Here is a 22,518-nt window from a genome sequence, read left to right as displayed (position 1 = left end):
ACCACGTCTCAATCTGTGGGAGGTGGATATAATTATTCATTTTAAAAGTAGGAAGCAATGTTAAACCACATCACTACCAACTCAATCATTGGATTACAATTCCTCACTTCATCTCTCCACTACACAATGCAGCACTATGGCAACATGCTACCAACTTCTACCATACAGAGGCATGGCCTGAAGATTTGCTCTATAGTCCCTCACCCTAACAAATGAGTATTTGTTTTGTTTTTAGAACTGAAAACCTCACCCACATTTCCGTGGCATGCTTCATCATAGGTAACCCGTCACCGTCATGGGATTGGCAGAGTGGTCTCAATCTTATCAGGGAGCTCCTCAAACAGTGGATAAAGTCACATTTCTGATCCATAGCCCATTTTAGATTATATTGCCAATTCTTTCAAGGACTCCTGTATTGTAGTTAAAAATCTTCCTATTGCACATACAACATTTAAACAGCTCATTTTCATCAATAGACTAAGAGCTTGATCCCTATTATCAAATTTATAAGAAATAAATAGAGGTTTTAAAAATTCCTTCCGTTATTCTAGAAACCATAAACAGTCCAGTAAATATGTGGGCTACTGCATTTTACTTGTAGTCCACATGTACACAGACCCTGTTCATTTGTCATTGCTATTTTTATCTTCTCGTTTGCATTACATGGGTTCAGGCCAACTCTAAATTTCAATACCACATTTCTAAGCTTAGGTTTAGGCATGAGCTCGATGTAGGGGAACATATGATCATTAGTACACCCATTTACCAAGAACTGGGTGGACGATTTGCTCCCCTGATAACATAAGTCTTCTTCTCTCGCCTTTGTGTTAATAATAGCACGTAGCACCGGTTTGGGAATCTGCTGCCCTAGTTTCCATTGTTCTGGTTCTAGAGAAAGTTTAGCACACATCTTCTTTAGCTTATGTCTAACCTGTGATGCCCAATTAAGTGCACTTTCCTCTATTTCTCTTTTACAAAGGTTTGATATTTTGGGGGTCTCTTCTTTGTTCAATCTCTGCCAGAAGTTTAATGTAGCTTGCAGTCACTGAAAGTTCCAGGCTGTAAGTTGACATTCTACTCTCACTGCCTGGACCACAGTTGAAAGTGGAAGAGCAAAGAGCTGTTTCACACATTTACCATTCTCTAAATTTCAATCCAATTTACCACCTAAAAATAGAACCTTTACTCGGTATTCGAATTGTGAGCGAATCATTGCATTAATAGCTGATAGAATTGGCCGCAGAGAAGGGCCTCCTTCAGTTGCGGCTCCTTCACTAGGGCGGAAGAGCGCAGCCCCACAGCTTTCTCGCAGTGCGAGAAGCAGAAGCATTGCTTCATGCCTCTTGAGGCCCGTCCTGCTGGAGTACAGCCTTTCAGTGTAGTATAGGGCAGGTAGGACTGGGGGCAGTCAGTTAAATATTAATTCAGTCAGCAGTGTTACTGCAGAACAGTGAATCAGAATGGATGAAGAGTGTCATTGTTATTTAGCATAACTCGAAAACGTATTTGTAGAATTCATTAGTTCCTCTTCAAAATGGTTTGAGCACCTCTTAAAACTTTGAAAACTGCACCAGCAAATGGACCAGTTGGTTCCAAATTTTTCATATCCTTCTGCGAGAGAGTCCTAAAATCCCAGAGTGACAGCTCGAGGTTGTTCGCTTTGCATGTCTACTTGGTGAAATTTGGGACAGCTCTTCTGCCTCGCCACTTTTAAAGGTGACCAGCCGCCACTGGCCCCCATACTTCCGCTTGAATTGTTTAAGGCCCCATACTGAGGAAAGAGCCTTTGCTTTTACTGATTGTATGTGGTCCCTACAATTTTGCTTGCTATGAAACCACATACCTAAGTATTTATATTTGTCCACCACCTCAAATCTGACTTCTCCCAATTTCCAGTAAAAGGAATCCTTTCTTTTTGCCAGCACCATTATTTTAGTCTTTTCTAAATTTACCATAAGGTGTTTTTTTAAACAATAATCGTAAAAAGTGTCCAATTTATTAGCAAACCCAGTACTGTCATGTCCGTTATCACTAGATCGTCAGCGTATAGCTGACATGGCATATGGGTCTCCCCCATCGTAGGGCCTAACCCACCAGCCTTACTTAATATGTTTGGTAAGTCGGAAAGGAACAAAGAGAATAGCAGTGGGGCCAGGACACAACACTGGCGTAATCCATTCTTTATCTGAATTTACCTGGATAGCGTCATGAGGGTATCCAAGATTACCATGGCTCAATTCAGCGAATGTATTTCCTGAAGTAGTGAGAGTACTGTTTTATTGATTCCAAGCTTCACCAACATATTCCACAATAGACTACATTCTATCAAATCGAAGGAGGCTAGGAAATCAACAAAACAGCAGAACAATCTACCTCACAATTCAATTGCCTTTTTTGCCATTGTCCATAAACTAAGGCAATGGTCTATTGTTGAGTGGCCCTCTTTGAACCCGCCTTGCTCTATCGGTATCAAGTTATTCTATTCTACCCAGGTCTTCAGTACGCCTAACAATATCTTAGAAAATACTTTCTTCCCCACATCCAGCAGACTTATAAAGACAATATTTCGGGGTGTGTGTGGAGTTCTTTTTATATATTGGTCTAACAATTGCCCCCTTCCAGCTTTCCGGGAAAAGTCCAGATGTTAAGATATTTCGGAAGGTGACATTTAAAAAGATTGCCCAGCAATCCGTGTTATTTTTTTGTATAATTGCTGATAAGTTATCTGGACCTGATGCTTTCATTAATTTTAAATGTCGGATGGTTTCTTATATATTTTGAAGAGAGAAATACGGCTTTATTTCTCCCACATCCTTGCACCTTGTTTCCAAAGTCTTGTCTACCCTCTTACTATTGTACAAGTTTCTCAAGTAGTTAACCCAATCATCTTCTACCACTAAGCACCACATTTCCCCTTGCACGTTTCCCTCTCTTACCAATCGCCAGAATAATCTTATATTTTTTGTGCCTATCACTTCAAACATTGTTTGCCAATTTTTGGACATATATTCTGTTTTATACTCAAGTTTTGAAGATTGAAACTGACGTAAGTGATGTGCTAGAGTCTCAGTTATTCCCACATCAGAAATGGTCAACATGTTTCAGCCTCCAAATCTTCTCTAATAGGTTGTTGGTTTTCCTCAAGATAGGAATTCTAACAGTATGATGCATCCAGTCAGTAGGCAGTTTAATCAGACATACTATCAATCATGCAATAAATATTTAAAAAACACACACACGCTAGTCATGTAGTGTATGCTAGATCTCTTTATATTACATTTTATAGGTATGGAGGCTGTTATAGTTGATAGGAATCGCTCTAACTCCCATAGTGCTACACACAATACCAAGCCACCACAGGCCTACACTACACTACCAAGCCCATAGCCTTGCAACACTAGCCTTTGGCACAAGCCAACCGGGGACCGCATCACTCTCTTCACATCGCACCTCAATAAAAAAAACAGGAATGCTCATCTGCCTAGCACCACTGTGGGACAACCAGCACTGCAAACACCACCAAACCAGAGTCAAACATTACCACTCATAACCACTGTACTCCATTCACCACCCTACCACCCTCTAGCATTACACCACCACATCACCAGGAACTAGCCAGTTGATATAGGGCGTGATTATCTAGCAGTGGATTGTAACCTTAACCACACAGCCAATTCATAACAATGCGTTTTCAGCGCCATGCTTTTAAAAAAAAAAAATAACAATATTTACCCAGCATGAAGTAACAGTCCCCTGGGTGAAGCGGCACAGCCAAGCCTGGAGTCTTAATATCCCATGCGATCTTCAACCCTACATGCCAGACTGCTGGATCTCTGCCTGTCACAGCTTTGTCACCGAACTTGTCAATCACAGCATCTAAAAAGAAACATCAATGTGTTGAGTTGAGAAGTATTTTGAAAAGCAACAAATAACTCCACCATAAGAAATTGCAGCTCTCATCTTTTCTAACTTTGTAAAGGGTTTAGCACATTTGACTTAAGTATTTAGATGTTCTGTATGAAAGGGCCTTATCATTGAGATAGCCTTGTGAAGTAAGCGGCCACTGGCCAACCATAGGGAAGCAAGGAAGGTGTTTGTATCAACAGGAGCTTGGTATATTGATATCGGCAAAGGACGGTCATCATTGTGGAAATAAAGTATGAAATACACTCTCAAAATGCATAACTAAGAGATCCAGTCGCTTTAGAATAACAAGTTTACAGCACAGGTGCTCAGAAGAGATAGAGGTCTAGAGATTTCCCTGTATACATGGAGCAAATGCTCACTTCTGTAAAGTCCATGAGAAATTCTTACCACTCTACGTGCCCTGATCTGTGACAATGTTACTGTTGTTAACCCCTTGCACACTCATTCATGCCTCAAATTGGGTATCCCACAGACACCTTTATCTATTGGCCTTCCCTAAACATAATTTAATCCCGCATGTACATTCACAATTTTACATTACTATTGTTATACAGTTTCATTATTATGGATTGATGAATTTTTAATTATGCATTATCTTTACTGGTCACCTTCTACACCATTACTACCAACATAGCATTATTTCATAAAACCTACATTCACAGTGCAAACTTTTGTTTTGTGTATGAAAAGCTGTAATACCAATTTAACATACATTTATTGAGAGTTGCCAAGGCCTCCAGTTAGAGGAAGTCAATGGGTGTGTTTTTAACAGTTAGACCCCACGCAAAAGTTTTGCAGTCTTAGTTATGCCCATTGTGGGGCTACTTTACTTAGTAATATCCCAGTAAATCTTCTGGCATGAGTCGACCTTCAGTTACACTTAAACAACTCAATGTGTCTACTTTAGTCACATTAGCCTTGTCACAAAAGTCTCAGAACAAATTTGTCTTTTTTTATCCTAACTTTGAAACTGATAATCCTTGATAAAAACATACAAATGACAATTTGGTAGGTGGAAAAACAAGTTTTAATAACAAATTAAAATAAGCTTTATTCGATTAAAAAGATTAAATCATAAAAGCACATTATTTAAAATAATCATGACATCTTACAAATACATTATCTCAATAAATCTGTAGCAGTCATCTTGGCTTGATATTGAAAATATTTTAAACATTATCTTTAAAAGCTTTTAAAAGAAAAACAAGTTCCTTTAATCACATTGTTTTCCTGCTTCTGATCACACCCTTAAAGTATTTAATTAAGGGGCTAGTAAACACCTCATGTTCTAAAAGTTGTAGCATAAGGAAAGCTGGGCGGCACTGTCTCAGTCCTATCACTCTTAATATTGGTAATATCCATCTTTTTCTAAACAGTGTAAAATGTACAAAAAAATAACATGTGCATTGTGGATTGTGTAGATAAATCATTACATGGGCAAGGAGATAGAGACTTTGACCAATCATTCGCGTTTGGAAAGGATGTTAGTCTATGTAGGTTGCCTAAGCGTAAACGGGTCAGCAGCATCATATCATATCCCCCGATTACAGTTCCGAGATACTGTTGTAAACCAAGTTGAAGTAATAGCGATTGATTTTCTCTAACAGTGGGTTTTAGTAATTCAGTGGAGAATCTAATGGTCTCCAAAAGCTCTAAACAATCGATCTTTAATGATTTTCTTGAGATTGTATTGTATTGCAATTGCATTTATATAGCGCTTACTACCCCTGACGAGACGTCAAAGTGCTTTTTTGGTGAGTAGTACGCTACTCTGGGATCATAGAGGATTAGTGTTGAATTAGTATAGTTAAACATGCAAGTACATTTTAAGTGGTGGATAGGTTAGTCAATTATTTGGATTTGGAACGATAGCAGAAGGATAGAGGAGGAAAAAAGGTTTGTATTTATATAGCACTTGTTACCCCTGATGGGGTGTTGAAGCACGCTACTCCGGAAGCCCATAAAGGATTAGTGGTGAATTAATATGGTGAAATATGAAAGTAATTTCAGCGGTGGATATTAGTCAGTTATTTGGAGTGAGAAGGATAGCGGAGGCATAAAAGGGGAAGAAAGGTTTGCATTCATATAGCACTTGTTACGCCTGATGGATGTTGAAGCGCTTTTCTAGTAAATTAGTTTAGTGAAATATGAAGTAATTTGAGTATTGGATATGTTATTCAGTTATTTGGGTAGAGAAGGCTAGATGGGTATAGAAGAGGGAAAGAGGTTTGTATTTTTATAGTGCTTCCTACCCTTGATGGGGTTTTGAAGCGCAAGTAGCACGCTACTCTGGAACCCATAAGGATTAGCGTTAAATTAGTATGGTGAAACATGAAAGTAATTTTAGTGGTGGATATGTTAGTCAGTTATTTGGATTAAGGAGGGTTGTGCTGTCAAGGTAAAATGGCAATAATCTTTTTGGGTACCGTCAATGGAGTCTCTCCTCTTCTTTAGAGGGATAGGGCAGAGCATAAAAGGTAGGCAAAGTGGTGGACTGGCCTGCATGAAAGGGAGTTACCACATTCAGTAGGAAGGATGCTGTAGTGCGAAGAACCAGTTTGTCTGGGTAGATGGTAAGGTACAGAGAGTGTGATGACAGTGCCTGTGTAGCTCACTGACCCTCCGGATGGATGTTGTTGCCACTAGGAAGAGCGTTTTTATTGTAAGGAGCCTGAGAGGGCAGTTGCATAGCAGCACAAAGGGAGACACATCAAAAACGTGAGAACTAAGTTGAAGTCCCACTGCAGCATAATGAAAGGAGCTGGTGGAAACATATGTTGAAGACCTTTGAGAAACCTATTTGCAATAAGGAATTTGAAAAGCGTTGGCTGATCTGGCAACTGCAAAAATGTTGTTATGGCAGACAAATAACCAATCAATATGCCCAAAGCAGAGCCATGCTGGGATAGGGTATGAATAAACAAAAAACCTGGAAAAGGGGTGCAGATAGAGGGTCAACTTCTTTAGAAGAAATTCATACAGCTGTCCTAGAAACCAATTGACCCTGAAGGGGCCAACAAGGAAATCACTCAGAAAAACAGGGTTGATACAGAACGGAGGACGCTTCTGGTTCTGGGCCATGGCAAAGTGACAAAGGTAAAGGAATGAGGCATCATCTTGCCCCAGACGGATTGCACAGCTACAGCACGCCAGTTCAGCATCAATTCATATGTTTTTCACCATTGTAAATCCTTTCTTTTTCATGTTGACCATAATTTTTAAAGCTTTTCCTTTCATTAAACCTTTTCTGAAATCCACACGAAGAATATTATGCCATTTTCAAGATTGGATAAACAAGTGAAAAATGTGTGCACCCCACTATTTCTACTGATTACCCATGGCAAAGTGATCCACAAATGGAAATTGGGTGTAACTCCCACTCATGGTCCTCTCGTGATAGTTGACAGACCATCTCCTCAGGTGAATCATATCTCAACACAGGCACCACAACCTCACACCAGCCCGCTTGCTGTTATAATGGACTGGTGGTGTTCTCTGGATATTGCTCCCTGATATGGAAGGGAGAAAGACCTTCAGGGCAAGATGTAATACAAAGATTGAGCACATTTATGTGCTGCAGCACTGTCCCCATAAAAGTCCGCATCTGTGTGGGAGTGAGGTGAGACTTCAACATTTAAGTTAAAGCCCATTTAAACAATAAGAGTCATCTACTGGATATGTCCCTGGATAGGTGTTAGGGACTCTGCCTTCCCTAGCCAGTCTTCCAAGCATGAAAATACATAGACTCCTGACCTCTGCAGCAGAGCTGCAATGGCTTCCAGTGCCTTTATAAAGACATGTGGTGCTGCCTTCATTTTGAATGGAAAGAAACAAACTGATAATGTTGGGATCCCGCTGTGAACCTACGGTAGAACCTATGGACGAGCAAAATCAGATTATTTAAATAAGCTTCCTAGAGGTCAAGGGATGACAACCAATCTTCTGAATTCAAGGCCAACAGTGTCTGGTTCAGGGACAGCACCTTTAACTTGTCCTGTGGGTTGAACATGTTTAGAAGGCAACATCTAGGATAGTTATGAGGCCTCCATCATTCTTGGGGGCCAATTAGCAAAGGTAGTAAAATCCTGTCCACTCCCTTCTGGAGACACTGCTTCTATTGCCTCTTTAAGCCAGGTAGGCAAGGATTTCCACATCCAAGATCGAGGGACCAGCCACAGAGAATACTGCCAAGGAAGAGGGGTAGGTTAGGGTGGATAGGAAGACAAGTGTGTGGTCCCAACAGTTAACTTGGATCACATAGAGGCGCATTGTGTTCAGCTCCGATGGCATGTCAAAATGGGAAACCCTCCCGCCAACAGGAACATGGTCTTTTGGGGGGATGTTTAAAAGGTCGACTGTGATGACTGGAGCTGTGGATGTTTTTAATACCTCTTAGATAAACTCCTGCTACAAAAAGAGTGATACATATGCGAGCGCCTGCACGAGCCAAGACACCTGCTGTTATTGTGACTGCACAGTACTAGAATAAGCTTTGGACTTCCAACACTGTTGGTAAAACTGCAGTGCAGGTGTCATCAGGGTTAAGACGCAAGTGGAGCCCTGAAATTCTTTCAACGTTCCAATGAGGAGTCTATCTGGTATCCCAAAAGCAGCTCTCAGTCAACCAGCATGTCCATGAGCATAGTAGCCTGAACATCCCCTGAAAATGTGGTGAAACACATCTACAGATGCCAATAATACATGATAGTCATAGCCACAGACCAAAAACAGCATCTGAAGAGTCAAAACAGCACTTCATGATCTGTTTGATGCAAATAGAACATTACTCAGTCAGACTATTGTTTCTTTATATAGGCTGGCAGGTTGACAACCGTATATTTTGCAAGTTCCCATTATGTGTGGACTTCTTCATATACTTTGGCAGGCTGACAACCGTAGGCTTTGCCAGTTTCCATAATGCGTGGACATATCATAATGAGTGTCAGGGGGGGGGGGCGTGGCCAAGATGGCGACGGAGTAAGACGTCTTTCCGAGTCCCTCTGGCGCCAAGCCCAGCTTAGCATTGTTCAGCACCTGAAGCGGCGTGCTAATTGCTTCCCTGCGACCTGCTGTGATCCCCGGAGTGGAGGGGAAGGGTCCGGTGCCGCGGTATCGCCCAGCGGAGGTCTGGAAGTGGACGTGAGCGCAGCGGCGGACTGCGGCCCTGCGATCCCCGGCCTCGAGTGGCGGGAGGGACCGGACTTCCGGCTCGGCGCCCGTACAGAGAATACGTTGGCGGAGGGCCGCGACGGGCCCGGCGCTCTCGGCTTTCACCTTGCCGCCTGCCGGGGAAACTGAGCCAGATTACGGAGGAGAGTGGCATCGCCGAGGGTCTCCGCTACGCCCGGCAAGAGGATACCGGCAGTGCAGGTCGGCGGGGACCGGCGGGTGCAGCGGCTGCGCTGCTTCCTTCTCCTCCGTCCCTGATTCGAGCTGACGGGGGGGAGCTGCCTTGCTGGGATAACTTCCCCAAATATCGACCTGGTGTGCACCCCGGACTGGAGTGGTTTAGTCCGGCAACGCATTCTTGCTCGGCGGAGGCCTAGAGGAGGGCTTCGGGCCTTGGCGACCTGCGGCCCTATGATCCCCGGCTCTGGGTGACTGGAGGGCCCGGGCTCCCTGCACTGCGGACGCGGGAAGGAGTCCTTGGCGGGGGGCCACGACGGGGAATGCTCTCGGCGCTCAGGGCTCTCGACCTGCCGCCTGCCGGGGGTACTACGCTGGGCACTGGAGGAGTGCTACTTTGACAAGAGGGCCCACTGGGTCCAGAAGGTGGGTGCCGGAGGTGTAGGACAGTGGGGGACGACGAGTCCTGCAGCTGCTTCGCCTTGTTCCACCCCCCCCTTCCCAGAGCCGGTCTGACGATTGGGGCTGGGGTGCAACTACACGAGACCCGGGCCGCTTGTGGGGAACCCCCGGGGGTGCTCCCACGCTTCCCTGCCTGTGCCACACCTGAGAGCCTGCATTGCCGCTCTGCCGCAGCGGTGGGCCTTCGCTGGGGGGCCTGGCCGGTGGGCGCCGGCGGCGCTGAAAGAGCGGAGGGAGACTGAGCCTGGCATTGCGCAGCGGCACTGGACATGCCCCTTAGGTTGGAGGTCCGGCTTGATGTATGACTACGGGCCGCTGGCCACGACCGCAGCATCGGTGCCTTCTGAAGCGAGGGTCCTGGCGGCGTTCATTTGAGGTGCGGGAGATGACCTGTTCCCTGGAGGATCTAGCTGGCGGGGGCCTGTACGGAACGCTGCATCGGCGGCACTTGTGCGTGAGGGGTGATTGATTTGGCAGACTTGTGGCTCTTGGAGGGTGACCTACCGTCCTGACTCCCTGGCTGTGCGGGGGTGCCGCGATGGCCTCTGCGCTGTGCAAAGGGAAGCCTGGCAAAGATGGTGCATCGAAAAATTCTCAGCAGCCGGCGTCCCCTGGACCCAGCGTGTCGCCGAAGCACTCAGATGACGAGGCCCCTGCGACTAAGGCCTTCATGACGGAACTCTTCGCCTCCATTAAGGAGGACATCTCTGAACTCCGCGCCCAACTGGCATCGGACCTCCGTGAGGTGCGGAGAGATGTAGATGGCATTGGAGAGCGGGTGGCTACCTTGGAAGGCCATGACCTGAGCATGGCGAACGATGTCAACCAACTGCAGCAGGATATTATTCGGCTCACAGAACAGAACTTGGACCTCCAGGCTCATACGGAGGACCTGGAGGACCGTTCCCGCCAGAACAACATCCGCATTCGCGCGGTGCCGTGGGACGGTGAGGCAGGTGACCTGCGAGGCTATGTCCAGGCTCTCTTCCTGCAGATACTGGACGAGGTGGAGGTACAGGACATCCGAATGGACAGAGTCCACAGGGTCGGGCTGCCTAGGCGGGGTGGAGGGCCGCCCCCGGACATTCTAGTATGTGTGCATGACTTCCAACTAAAGGAACGTATCCTGCGGAAGGCCCGGGCTATCCCGTCTTTGCAGTTCAGAGAACACCGTCCGCAGCTTTATCAGGACCTAGCGGCATCGACACTCCAGAAGAGGCGGGAGTTTCGTCCAGTCACCAGCTTTCTTCGAGAACGCAACATCTCCTACTCGTGGGGTCATCCCTTCCGCATCATCTTCCGGTGGCAGAACAGGCTAGCGCAGATTCGCTCTCTTCAAGTGGCGAAGGATCTTCTGGGTCTGGACGACGCAACTCCTTCGCAGGAAGCTGGCGGTTCACAGTCACGGAGGCGTAGGCGGTCCTCCTCCTGGCAGAGAGTGGGCCCGGACCGTGGACGGCCTGACCGTACCGCTAGTCTACAGGAGAGGGGGAGTGCAGTTGCATCGGTGGGCTCGGCGACTTTGGCGTCCTCTCAGCAAAGCTTCGGAGCGGCATGATCCCTGAGCCGCTGGCTGTTTGGTGCCGGAGGGGCACGTGTTTTCAGGTGCCGTGGGTTTGGTTGTACTTTTTGAGAAGACGCCCCGGACCGTGGCCTTAGGGGGCCCAACAGTGGTGCCCCGTCCTCGGCCCAGGAGGAATTCTACGAACTACTATCCACTGGGACTGTTAAGTATTTTGTTCAGGTTATGTTCACTGCGTCATCTTCTCTCTCCTCTTTTCCCTGCCGCTGCATTATGTGCCACGGGTTTGGGGGCAGACCTGGAAGTTCTTTGGGGGGGATGGTACTTAAGGGGGTTGTTGGGGTTGAGGGGTGGGGAGGGAGCGGGGGGAAGTGGTGGCGATGGGTTTGTTTTGATGGCTGTGATTTCTGTCTTATGGTATGTATGTGTTCTATCTCGGGTCGATCTGGGCTTGGTCTCTGGAGTCCTGAGTGAATGCTCATTGGCTGCGAGATTTTGGAGCGGGTGTGTGGGAGGACCTCAGCCTTCTTGGGGTGCGGGGAGGGAGTTTGGGACTGCTTGGAGGGGGGCCTTGGTACATTGGGGGTCTATGGAGAAATGGGTTGGTCGGAATTCCTTCACTCGGGGTTACTCCTGCATGCTACTCCCCTGACATGTTGTCTGTGGTCCTCGAGAGTGGATTCAGAGGGGTGGGGCGGGGTGGCATGGTGATAGCACAGGCGGGAAGGTTGCATAATGATGCCTATTAGTATTGGTACGTGGAATGTTAAGGGCCTGAATTCCCCACAAAAACGTCAGAAAGTATGGAAGTATGTGATTGACCACCAGCTTGATATTGTGGGTCTCCAGGAGACCCACTTGGCACGTAAAGATGAACTCCGCCTCCGGCATAGGCAATTCCCCCTCATATATAGATCGTCGGCCTCTACAAAGCATAGGGGAGTGGCCCTCCTCTTTCGGGCGGCCCTTCATTTTCAGCCCATAGTTGTGCGTAGCGATAAAGAAGGCCGTTGGCTGATGGTGAAGGGTCTGGTACAGGGCAGACTGAGCACTTTTGTGGTGGTGTATGCCCCCTAATGTGGGACAAAATGGCTTTTTACAAGGGTTGCTGCAAAGGGTGGGTGACTTCTCTGAGGGCCACCTGTTTCTGCTGGGGGACTTTAACTTGGTGTGGAGTAAGGAGATGGATAGCTCTGGTCCCAGAGGGCTAATGCCGGTCTGTTCTCTGCCGAGACGCGGCGACTTCTGGGTGACCTGGGCCTAATCGATGGGTGGCGCTCCGTTCATCCTCTATCCCGTGACTACACCTTTTTCTCCCATGTCCACAACTCGTACTCACGTCTAGATCACATCTTTATGGGCCAGGACCTCAGGGGTGATGTCCGCGACTCTAGCATATTCCCGCTATCTGTTTCTGATCATAGTTTATTGGTGCTCGGACTTCGCTGGTCACCTCCCGGAGACGGCCTCTTTCCGGCGGCGGTTGTCAGAGATGACACTTCGAACAAGGAATTAAGGAAGGCTATTAGGGAATTTTTTGCTCTCAACCCTGTCTCTGATACCTCCATTACCACTACCTGGGATGCCTTCAAGGCGTTAATCAGGGGTACCTGCCTGGGCCTTAATGCCAATCTCAACAGGATGCGTCGGAAGGAGCGGGAGGAGTTAGAAAAGGAGCTGGAGATCCTTGAGCAAGCGCACAAGCTAAACCCGTCTAGATTGACCCTCCGCCCTTTGACGGCAGTTAGGGGGAAGTTAAAGGCCCATTACAATAATAGAGCAGAATTCACCTTGCTGAGACTCCGGCGCCTCTCGTACTCCCAAGGGAATAAGGTAGGGAGGCACCTGGCTCGTCAACTTAGGGAAAAAAGGGAACGGGAATACATAGGAGGCGTTCGGGATACGAGGGGGGAACTGCAATACCGCGATGAGATTAAGGCTGGACTCTTTGGCCGCTTTTACTCGGACCTCTATGAGGGGGACAACCTCGACTCCGAGGCCCAGCGGGAATATCTGCAGGGCCTGCCTATACCACAGGTGTCGAGGGAGTGGAACGATCTACTAGCTGCCCCGTTCGCTCGCGACGAGGTGCTGGATGCCATCAGGAACTTGAAGCTCCACAAAGCTCCGGGTCCGGATGGCTACACCGCTCTCTTTTACAAGACATATGCCACTGAGGTGTGCGATTTTCTGGTCACCCTATTTAATGATATGGCTGAATCCGGAACCGCGCCTGGCTCACTAGCTGACGCCGTCATTTCGATTATACCCAAGCCCAGGAAGGACCCCACACAGTGCGCTTCATATCGTCCGATAGCCCTCCTCAACATCGATGCCAAACTGTACTCCTCGATTATTGCCGGCAGACTCCAAGATCTGATGCCGGCGATTATACACCCGGACCAATCTGGGTTTATTAAGGGCCGCCAGACCCATGATAATACTAGGCGGGTGGTCCACTTGATTGAGAAAGCTAATAGATTCCGGATCCCAGCAGTCCTGGTGGGCCTCGATGCGGAAAAAGCTTTCGACCGCGTGAACTGGGGCTTCATGTTTCATACTTTAGCTGCTTTTGGGTTCTCGGATAAGTTTTTGTCGATGGTGAAAGCGAATTACTGCAACCCCCGCTCTAGAGTGTCGGTGAACGGCCACCTGTCTGCATTTGTTTCACACTCACGAGGTACCAGGCAGGGCTGTCCTCTTTCTCCCCTGCTCTTAGCCCTAAGCATTGAGCCGTTAGCGCTGGCAATTCGGGAGCACGAAGACATCCGCGGTCTTCCCTTTACTGGGGAGCAGCACAAAATCTCCCTATTCGCCGATGACGTCCTGCTCTCTATTATGGATCCGGCACACTCTCTGCCATATGTTCAGGAGGTGTTGTCACGCTTTGAGGAGGTGGCCGGCTTCAAGGTCAATTATGACAAATCTTATGTTCTGAACCTCACGCTATCACCCGCTGGGGTGGAACAAGCGCGGAGGCTCACCCGGTTGGCCTGGGCCTCCAGCTCCATCGTATACTTGGGAGTCCATTTGACATCCACGATCGGGGAGTTATACTCTGCGAACTTTCCTCCGCTGCTGGCAAAGACGAGGGCGGACTTGGATCGGTGGAAGCCTAAATACATATCGTGGCTGGGCAGAATTCACGCCATCAAGATGGTTCTCCTTCCCAAATACCTGTACCTCTTTCAGGCGCTCCCCATTCCGCTGGATGTAGATTTCTTTCGGCGCCTTAAGACTCAGTTGCTCCGGTTCATCTGGCAGGCGGGTCGGGCGCGGTTCTCCTTCGCCACGCTAAGACGGCCGCGGGGGGAGGGCGGAGTGGGGCTTCCCGATATGCATTTGTATTACAATGCGGCGCAGTTGAGAGTGCTGGTGGAATGGTCCCAGCAGACCTCGGAGAAACACTGGCTGCACATAGACAGAAGTGTCGCGGGTAGATCTATATGGGACTTGGCCTGGAAGCCCAAGAAGGATCGGCCCTTAAACGCCTACATTAGTACCCCCACCAGTACCACCCTGCAGGTCTGGGACACGTTGGCCACAGACGAGCGTTGGACTACCATCCCGTCTCCGTTCACACCTATACACTTTAATCCGGATTTTCCGCCGGCATTGCAGGAGGGCCCTTTTGGGGTATGGAGGGGGGGGGGTGCAGAGCTTTGACTCACCTGTTCCACGGCTGTACGCCACTCACATTTGACAACTGTATGAGGGACTATGACATCCCCCCATCCGAGCGATTCCACCATCTCCAACTGCTCCACTGGGCTACCACTCCCAGTGTCCTAGATGCGGCCACAAGGCCTCCATCGCCCTTTGAGGCCTTCATCCTCAGGACCTCAGCCATGAAAGGGGTCATATCCTTTCTTTACCAGCTACTTCTTACCTCGGCACTATCGCCTCGCCCTCGATATATGGAACAATGGGAGGAACTCCTGGGACGGGACATTTCTGACAAGGAGTGGTCAGCACTGTGGCGAGATCTTGTCGTGCACAACCACTCGATGGACCTGAGAGAGGCCCACCTTAAGACTCTCATGGACTGGTACTTGTACCCATCCAAACTCCATTGTATATTCCCGGCTACTTCTGATAGATGCTGGAGGGGCTGTGGCCTGCTGGGGGACTTCCGCCATATTTGGTGGGATTGCCCAATCATTCGACCATACTGGGAGGAGATCCTTTCCCATGTTAAGGAGATCCTTGGTTACCCGTTGGAGGATTCTATAGCCTGTGTACTTCTGAGCCTCCGGGATCCACTTCTTGAACATCAGACGCGTGCAGATAAACAAATCCTGTGGCTCTGTCTTGGGGCTGCCAAACTTACCCTAGCGTCAGCCTGGAAAAAAGCAGAGGCTCCGGTGATCTTCCTGTGGCACGCAAAATTGTGGAAACTGCTTAGCATGAAACGAGTGGCGGGCATCTTCCTGGGCAATTTCAAAAACTTCCAGTTCCGCTGGGGCCCCTTGGTCCGCTTTCTCTCAGGGGGGTTGCCTTCTGCAGTTTGCCCATCCTCCGTCCGAGCGCTCCACCTGTTCCAAATCTGATGGAGGACCCACAATGCCTGAATGATTGTAGAGTGCTGTTGTCGCCACCACTATGGGTGGGTGGGAGGGGGGGGGGTTACTTTCTATTGTTGAAACTTGTTTGAGGCACCCGCACAGAAGATAAGGCCATTCAGACTCAGGCGTGATGAGTTATGTGACGGGCGGGCCCCCACGGGTGATTGCATGTTTATTTCATTGGCTCCTTAATGCTGTGCTCGGCCTACACCAGCTCCTTTACCGTATAACACTACCCTTTAGCTTTGCCCGATACCAGCCTGTTGTTACTCAGGACTATTACCATATGCCTATACTTATGCCCCCTGCGTGGGAAGATGTGCGGGACTGCCGCTGTTCTTCTTTTTCCCGTGTTCTCTTTAAAAGATACTTAAAATTAAGGTTTTGCAAAACAAAATGAGTGTCAGGTGAAATTAGGTGTGTAAATAACCAAACTGCCAGCGTGAAAAACTGTGTGACCCAAGGTGTCTAGTTCCTTGGATTCCCTGTCTCAAGGCACCGTAGGGAAAGTGTTTGGGTTCTGCTTAGAAGACTAGGTCAAAACAATCAGACTCTCCAGAGACGAAGAGAGGACAACCAGAACAGGCAATATGGCATCCATTGATTTGCCAGTTGACTGCTGGGCGCATAACGGGGTTCTCCCATGCAGCCATTATTGTTTAATAGAGCCTTGAAGAGAGGAAGCAAGGGGTCTGTAGAACCAGCGGAGAGTGTAAGATTTCTGTCACAACGTTAGAATTGACTTCTGCGGAAGGCAAAGTCAGTACCAATGCTTCCACTGCCAGCCTAACAGTTGTGAGAGAGGAGGCCTCCCCCTAAGATTTATTCACTCATAAATGAGGAAGAACTAGCTTAAGGTAAATGGAGATAAAACCGAGGTCCTAATCATCAGCAACTATATCTGGCCTTGCAAGTAATGGGTCTTCCTAACCCCGTTTCTGGAAAGCAGGGCATTCTGTTTGATGAGGACAAGTGCAGATTAAGTGTGGTCATTGGGCTTTCTGCATCTAGAGCACTGCAAAAAAAAAAAAATCTCTAATTTTTTTCTTTCCTGTATGGACACCTTGGTGGTCACTGCCTGTGTCCTCTTGCACCTGGGCTTATGAAATGTCATTCACCTTAGGCTTCTTGTGACAATAATCAACAAGCTGCAACAGACTATGAAGCCTGGATTTTGGATTAATACACTGCTGTGTAAAATATTCAAAATAGTTTTACCATAACTATACGATGTTAGTCCACAGAACCAACAGCATGCAATCTTGACCCCAAACATGTTAGAAGCATACGGTAATAGTAAAAACAAGCTTAACCGTTGGGAAGCTTCTAAATTCCAATTTCGTATGCAATATTTGTGATCTGTTTCGTATGTGTTTTTTTAATAGCAAGTAGACAAATATGGGATAAATCTTAACGAGTTAGGGATGTATGTTGCTCCTGGAAATATAGTGGGCGGGTACCGTTGGAGCAGTGGGTATTGAGCAGATCAACTGTTGCTGCATTTTTACCTGCTTTCCATAGTAACAATTAATGGCATGTTAGCAATGGATATGAAGCACTGACTTTTAAATCTTATTTAGATTTTATTTTGTATCGATTTTTATAGCTGTGAATTGTAGGGGCTATGTTTTATGGACTAAGCTCCAAAATAGCCTACTTATAACTGACTGACATCATCATTAGACAGTAGTAAATTAAACAAGAAAATAATGTAGTATATCAGCCAATCTGCATGAAATGAAAGTGAATGGGTTGTCAAAGTCAGGGTCAATTTACTTAACATGTTGCACAAGGTCCATATGCACAGAAACCTGTGGCAATCATATACAGTGGTCTTAATCAAGATATTTCTATTTAGGACAACTAAGAACACTTGAACCAAAGGCTTCTGAAAAAGCAAATGTCCTTTAAAATTATATAAATTTACAGCTAACTATATTAAATGGTATTAACTAACATATTCAAGAGCAACCAACGATAAAAACGTATCCAAGAAGAAATACACTGTTTTTCATAGCTCTTGTTGATGCGATATTTCAGCTTTTTAGCAGTTAAAGTAGCAAGTATAAGTATTATTACTCTGTGGAATTTATTTTATCTCCTTTGTTGGAATAAACATCTAAGTCAACCTTAAAACACTAAAACTTGCAGATTGTACAAATCTCATCAACCAATAAAAAGTCTTAATAAAACAGGTGTAGAACAAAGCACTGAGGTAAATTATTGGCATGGAAGTCAAGCAAAACTACAAAACACGTTGGTTTTAAAAAGCTAGAAAAGTTGGGAGACTGTTTCGGTTCAACTTTTCGTCTTGCTTTTAAATGTATGCTCTATCTAACAATTAGGATTTAGACTACTACAGACCAAAAAACATTTAAGACAACTATCTGGAACAAGAACTGACAATAATGGTCAGTCCAGCAAACTCTTACGCAATCTCATGATCCAGAATACTTGCTCGCTTGGAATTTTCAATCCATATATAGATTTTTTTAAACTTTATTTACCGTTTTATCACAGTTCTGCAATACAAACATAGCAGCTCACTGTCAGTTTTACATTGGCATAATAATACATAGATGAAAGGCCGTGGAGGCCTTGTCCGCTAGGCTCCAATAAACAAGGAAGATCGTCAAGGTATGTAGACATGGTCCAGATGGAATGCACGTTTCATACATAGGTTATCCCCAAGTTTCCATCTTGTGTCCTTCCCGCCAACCGAACCCATCCAAGCATATACTAGCATTCAAGAAGGCATCTCTCGAGTGCACAACAGTAGGGAGTAGTGAAATATGGAAATGTGGTGCAATGAGTGTTTAACCCACACCTATCATAACAATGCCCTGTTGAACCAGAGAGTCAACTGCCGGTCGGCTAGCTTGAGTGTAAGCCTTTGTAGTGTAGTTCCTAACATCCCAATAGGCTCTGCGCATTGGAATAATACCTTCAATAGTAAAGGCCTAGACCAGACGTTAACTAGGTCTACTACTGACGATATTAGACTTAAAGTTTTGGGTTTGCCAGCTAGCTCAGAGTTCACTAGAAACTTTCTCGAATGTTCAGGAAGGAATTAACTTCCCTGATTAGACAAGAAGGGATTTAGTTTCTGACAACCATAGAACATGACAACTTTGCTCTCCCCTAATCAAGAGTGTATCTCGAGAGTCGTGTGAACAAAAGGCAATTTATTTTACTCAGTCAGTACGTGCATTCTTAGTCTCATCAGAATGTAGAGAAAAGGAGGAGACGGGCGTGTTCAATAAAAAGGTGTTATTTATTGATCAGTCTCTTTTCTCATACAAGAGAAATGGATCGATATTATTGCAATACTTATAGTTAAGTAAAGTGCATACATTAAAAGCAGAAGTATAAAATAATACTGTAAAAACATTGATATGGTTTCTAAGCCATAAGATGTTTTAAAATGAATAAAATATATTATATACACATTTACATTTGACTAAACGTACTCAACTGGTGTTTCTAAATACGCCTACCCCGTGTACCTGACCTAAGCCTAATACGTGGGCGGGAATAGAAAGTTACAGTTTAAGTTAAGTTTGTTTTTGCCAAGTGAATAACTAAAGAATTCTCTGTGAGGGGTTATTCAGTTCTGTACCTGGAATTAAGGATGAATGAGGGATGGTATCTCTCTCTCTGGTCTCGATATTCCAGGCTGCCTGCGAGGGCTACCCGGAAGCGCCGGTGCTGGATCTCTCGGCAGGAGAAAGCAGCGCGTCTCGTTCTCAGCGCGTCAGGAAGGCGGGGCTGTGCCAGCGGGGTCTGCTCTGCTCTGGGCTTCGGCAAGTATGGCTGCTCCGTCTCGTCACCACCGCGTGTCTTTGCATAGGGCAATATCGGTAATATTTATACCTTTAAGGTGCCGAGATTGACGTAAGGATGGACATAGATACGTCAATAAGGATGTCATACGACTTGCTCGTTAGCACATTCTTTTGCTGAAGTTCTCGGTGAAATTAAAACAATGGCCGCAGGGTTTTGCCCAGGTTGTCATAGGTTTGATTTGTTATGAGAACTCCGTATGCCTTATCAGGGGCTGGAGGAATATCGCTTGTCTAATTAGATCGCAAGCGTTATGACCTAATCAGATAACACGTTCCTGTGCCGTAGTGTGACTGCGTCAGATAACGGTATCTGCATCATGGGGGTTTTCTGCCTCATGGGCTGACTGCTAGTTAACTTGTTGGTTTGTTTAACCAGAATAGGGTCAGGAATAGGGGGATCGATTCAGAACCTATAGGAATACATCACACCCACTCCACGCTAACTATGGACATATTTACTAAGCTATGCATAGTAAAACATACTATAGAGTATAGTGTATACCTTACAACCCCAAAATACATAAATGCATTTTGAAATTTTTCAAATATACGGAAGAATTGCAATCATATGTATTGTATGCACTCAAGCTGTAGAATAATGCCAAAGTAATCACCCATTTGTATACATTATTGCTATTTGGTATATGAGAATTTACACATGAAATGGCTCTTAATACAGAAAAAAAGTTCGAGACCATTCCATCACAGAATAAAATATTTATGAACATACCAGCGGGCAGCTAATGTCTATAAGCTATCTAAAATTTAGAAACCTTAGTTCTCTAAGAATAGTTCTTACTTTAAGCAGAAGATAGTGTCCCGAAAAATTTGCAAAAATATTTTGGGGCTGCTGAAAAATTGCTGTCCGTGAACTGGAGGTAAAATTGTTCATGTGACTTTATTTTTAAAGTTGAAGGCCGAATTCAGGGAACGCCGTGTGCGAGCTTGCTCAAAAGTCTCTATTTCTGCTCTGGTGAGAACATCATATCATTTAGGCTTTCGAAAAAGCTGTCAACAGCTTCCTGGGAAAGTTCCACTAACTCGGAAAAAGGTGTAACCATGCATTCGTGCGCATGATTGTCTCCATTGACATTCTGATTCGCATTGCTGACAGAAGGTCGTACCTGTTCGATGCTGCTTTCATCTTGAACTTCACTACCCCTTAATCGTAGTGGTGAAGCTTCCACGAATGCCGTCATCAGGATTGGTAGCCTTTGAGGGCAGCACAAAGCGTGAACCTTGATCGGGCTCAACAATGTTTCTGCATCCATTGGCGCATCCGATTGTAGCGTCAGACAGGTTTCTAACACGCATTCTTCTCCGCATAGCAGACACCTTAATACAGGTAAAACACATCTTTGCCACATTGGTCGAAATGATAGAAACCAAGTCATGTTCAGGTCTCTAAGCCGGGAGAGTCCCAGGATTTTTGATATCCGGTCCCGGTATCCAATGGCTAGGATTGTTTCTTCCCTTGTCGCAAGAGTTTGGTCTGTGCCATAACGAAAAATAAGGACTAAGAATAGGATTCCTGCAATTAGTCCCAAGATCAGGGGAAGTCCGCCAAAAATCGAATGGACGAAATCTGGAGAAATACCCAGTATGGCTTTGAATGGTGTTAATGCCATCGAAAATACTGTCTTAAATACCTTTGAGACCCCATTGGTATCAGAAATATTTAAGATTTCATTCAGGATTTCTGCGAAATGTATGGGGGAATTAGTTGATAACAATGAATGTATCTCTGCAGTCGTCCTTGCGACTTGTAGATCATACGTTTCTTTTGATGACGTGAGCCTTGTAGGCGTCTGAAGAAGCACTGTTTTCATTCTGCTTAAAGTATCTATTCGAATAGAAGTAATTTTCAAGTTGGGCCATGCACTTGACCTTCGCAGTCGTAGTTACGAGATAAGGTGTCCCGGGCATAAGACTACAACATCTGCGATCTACAATTAGAATGTAACTCCCATTATAGAGTCTTTGAAAGAATGGTTCAATCTCTGTTGCAGGTGCGCCTTGCTGGTGACATGAAAGGTTGTATGAATTCCCTTCACAGGCTCCATGCAAACTAATTCCGTTACACAGAAGCGTGCCGCTTAGTGACATCGCACAATTATTGCCACTAAGAAACACTTTCTGTCCTTTATTACTGACACATGCATGTGAATAGGGCAGGTTCCATGTTGTTTTGATGTACCCCTTTCCCAATTTCTCGTACATGCCAGCCTGTATATATTTTTGGCAGTATTGAAACCTGAAGGTTGAGATTGGAATATTTATTATCCCATGTATTATCCATTCACTGACAGGTCGTTCTGACATTGTCACTGGTAATCTTTCGAGTTTTTCAATGCTCAAGATTGTATAATCAGCACCCTTTTGTGCCATACTGATTTGTCTATCAGTAAGGTTAAAGATTTGGAATAGTGACGTTGTGTTGATTAAACGCCAAGGCACATAGCCTGAACGTAGATTTTGTAACGTCCAGCCAAGCTGTACAATAGAACGCAATTGAGACTGACCGTGTTGTAATAACAGTAAGTCTTGCGATAATATGTCGATTGCTGAAGACACAATGCTGTCCAAAGAAAAAATTCTGGAGGACAGAGTCATTAACCCATTGTCCACTACAGAAAGTGATTTTTCCAAATTAATACGGTCAATTTCCCGTATTCTCTCTGCTGTTTCAATTTGAGTAACCTTCCAGGCCTCATTGTATGCTGCATATACAGAGGCTGCTATGAAACGTTTTTGACGCTGTTTGCGCGGTCCCATAATGAAATCACGCAAGTCAGCACCATCAGTAAGTAAAGTTAGATGTTGCTTAATTTCTGTCAGTGTGGAAGTTTGT

At 45.8% G+C, this 22,518-nt stretch overlaps 1 protein-coding gene across 4 annotated transcripts in view; it reads right to left on the bottom strand.

Annotated features, from left to right (window-relative positions):
• The window catches only part of FTO (FTO alpha-ketoglutarate dependent dioxygenase), a 1,792,536-nt gene that overhangs the window by 1,137,041 nt on the left and 632,977 nt on the right, over positions 1 to 22,518 (bottom strand). For all 4 annotated transcript variants that reach the window (XM_078668469.1, XM_078668468.1, XM_078668471.1 and 1 more), the window contains exon 4: positions 3,733 to 3,876. In XM_078668469.1, coding sequence (XP_078524595.1) covers positions 3,733 to 3,876 — 144 coding nt within the window. The remainder of the gene's footprint in view (positions 1 to 3,732; positions 3,877 to 22,518) is intronic.

The sequence above is a fragment of the Lissotriton helveticus genome, chromosome 12 (assembly GCF_964261635.1).
Source record: "Lissotriton helveticus chromosome 12, aLisHel1.1, whole genome shotgun sequence".
Lineage (NCBI taxonomy): Eukaryota > Metazoa > Chordata > Amphibia > Caudata > Salamandridae > Lissotriton > Lissotriton helveticus.
Note: the sequence above shows the minus strand (reverse complement) of the source record. Positions and strands in the feature narration are given on the sequence as shown.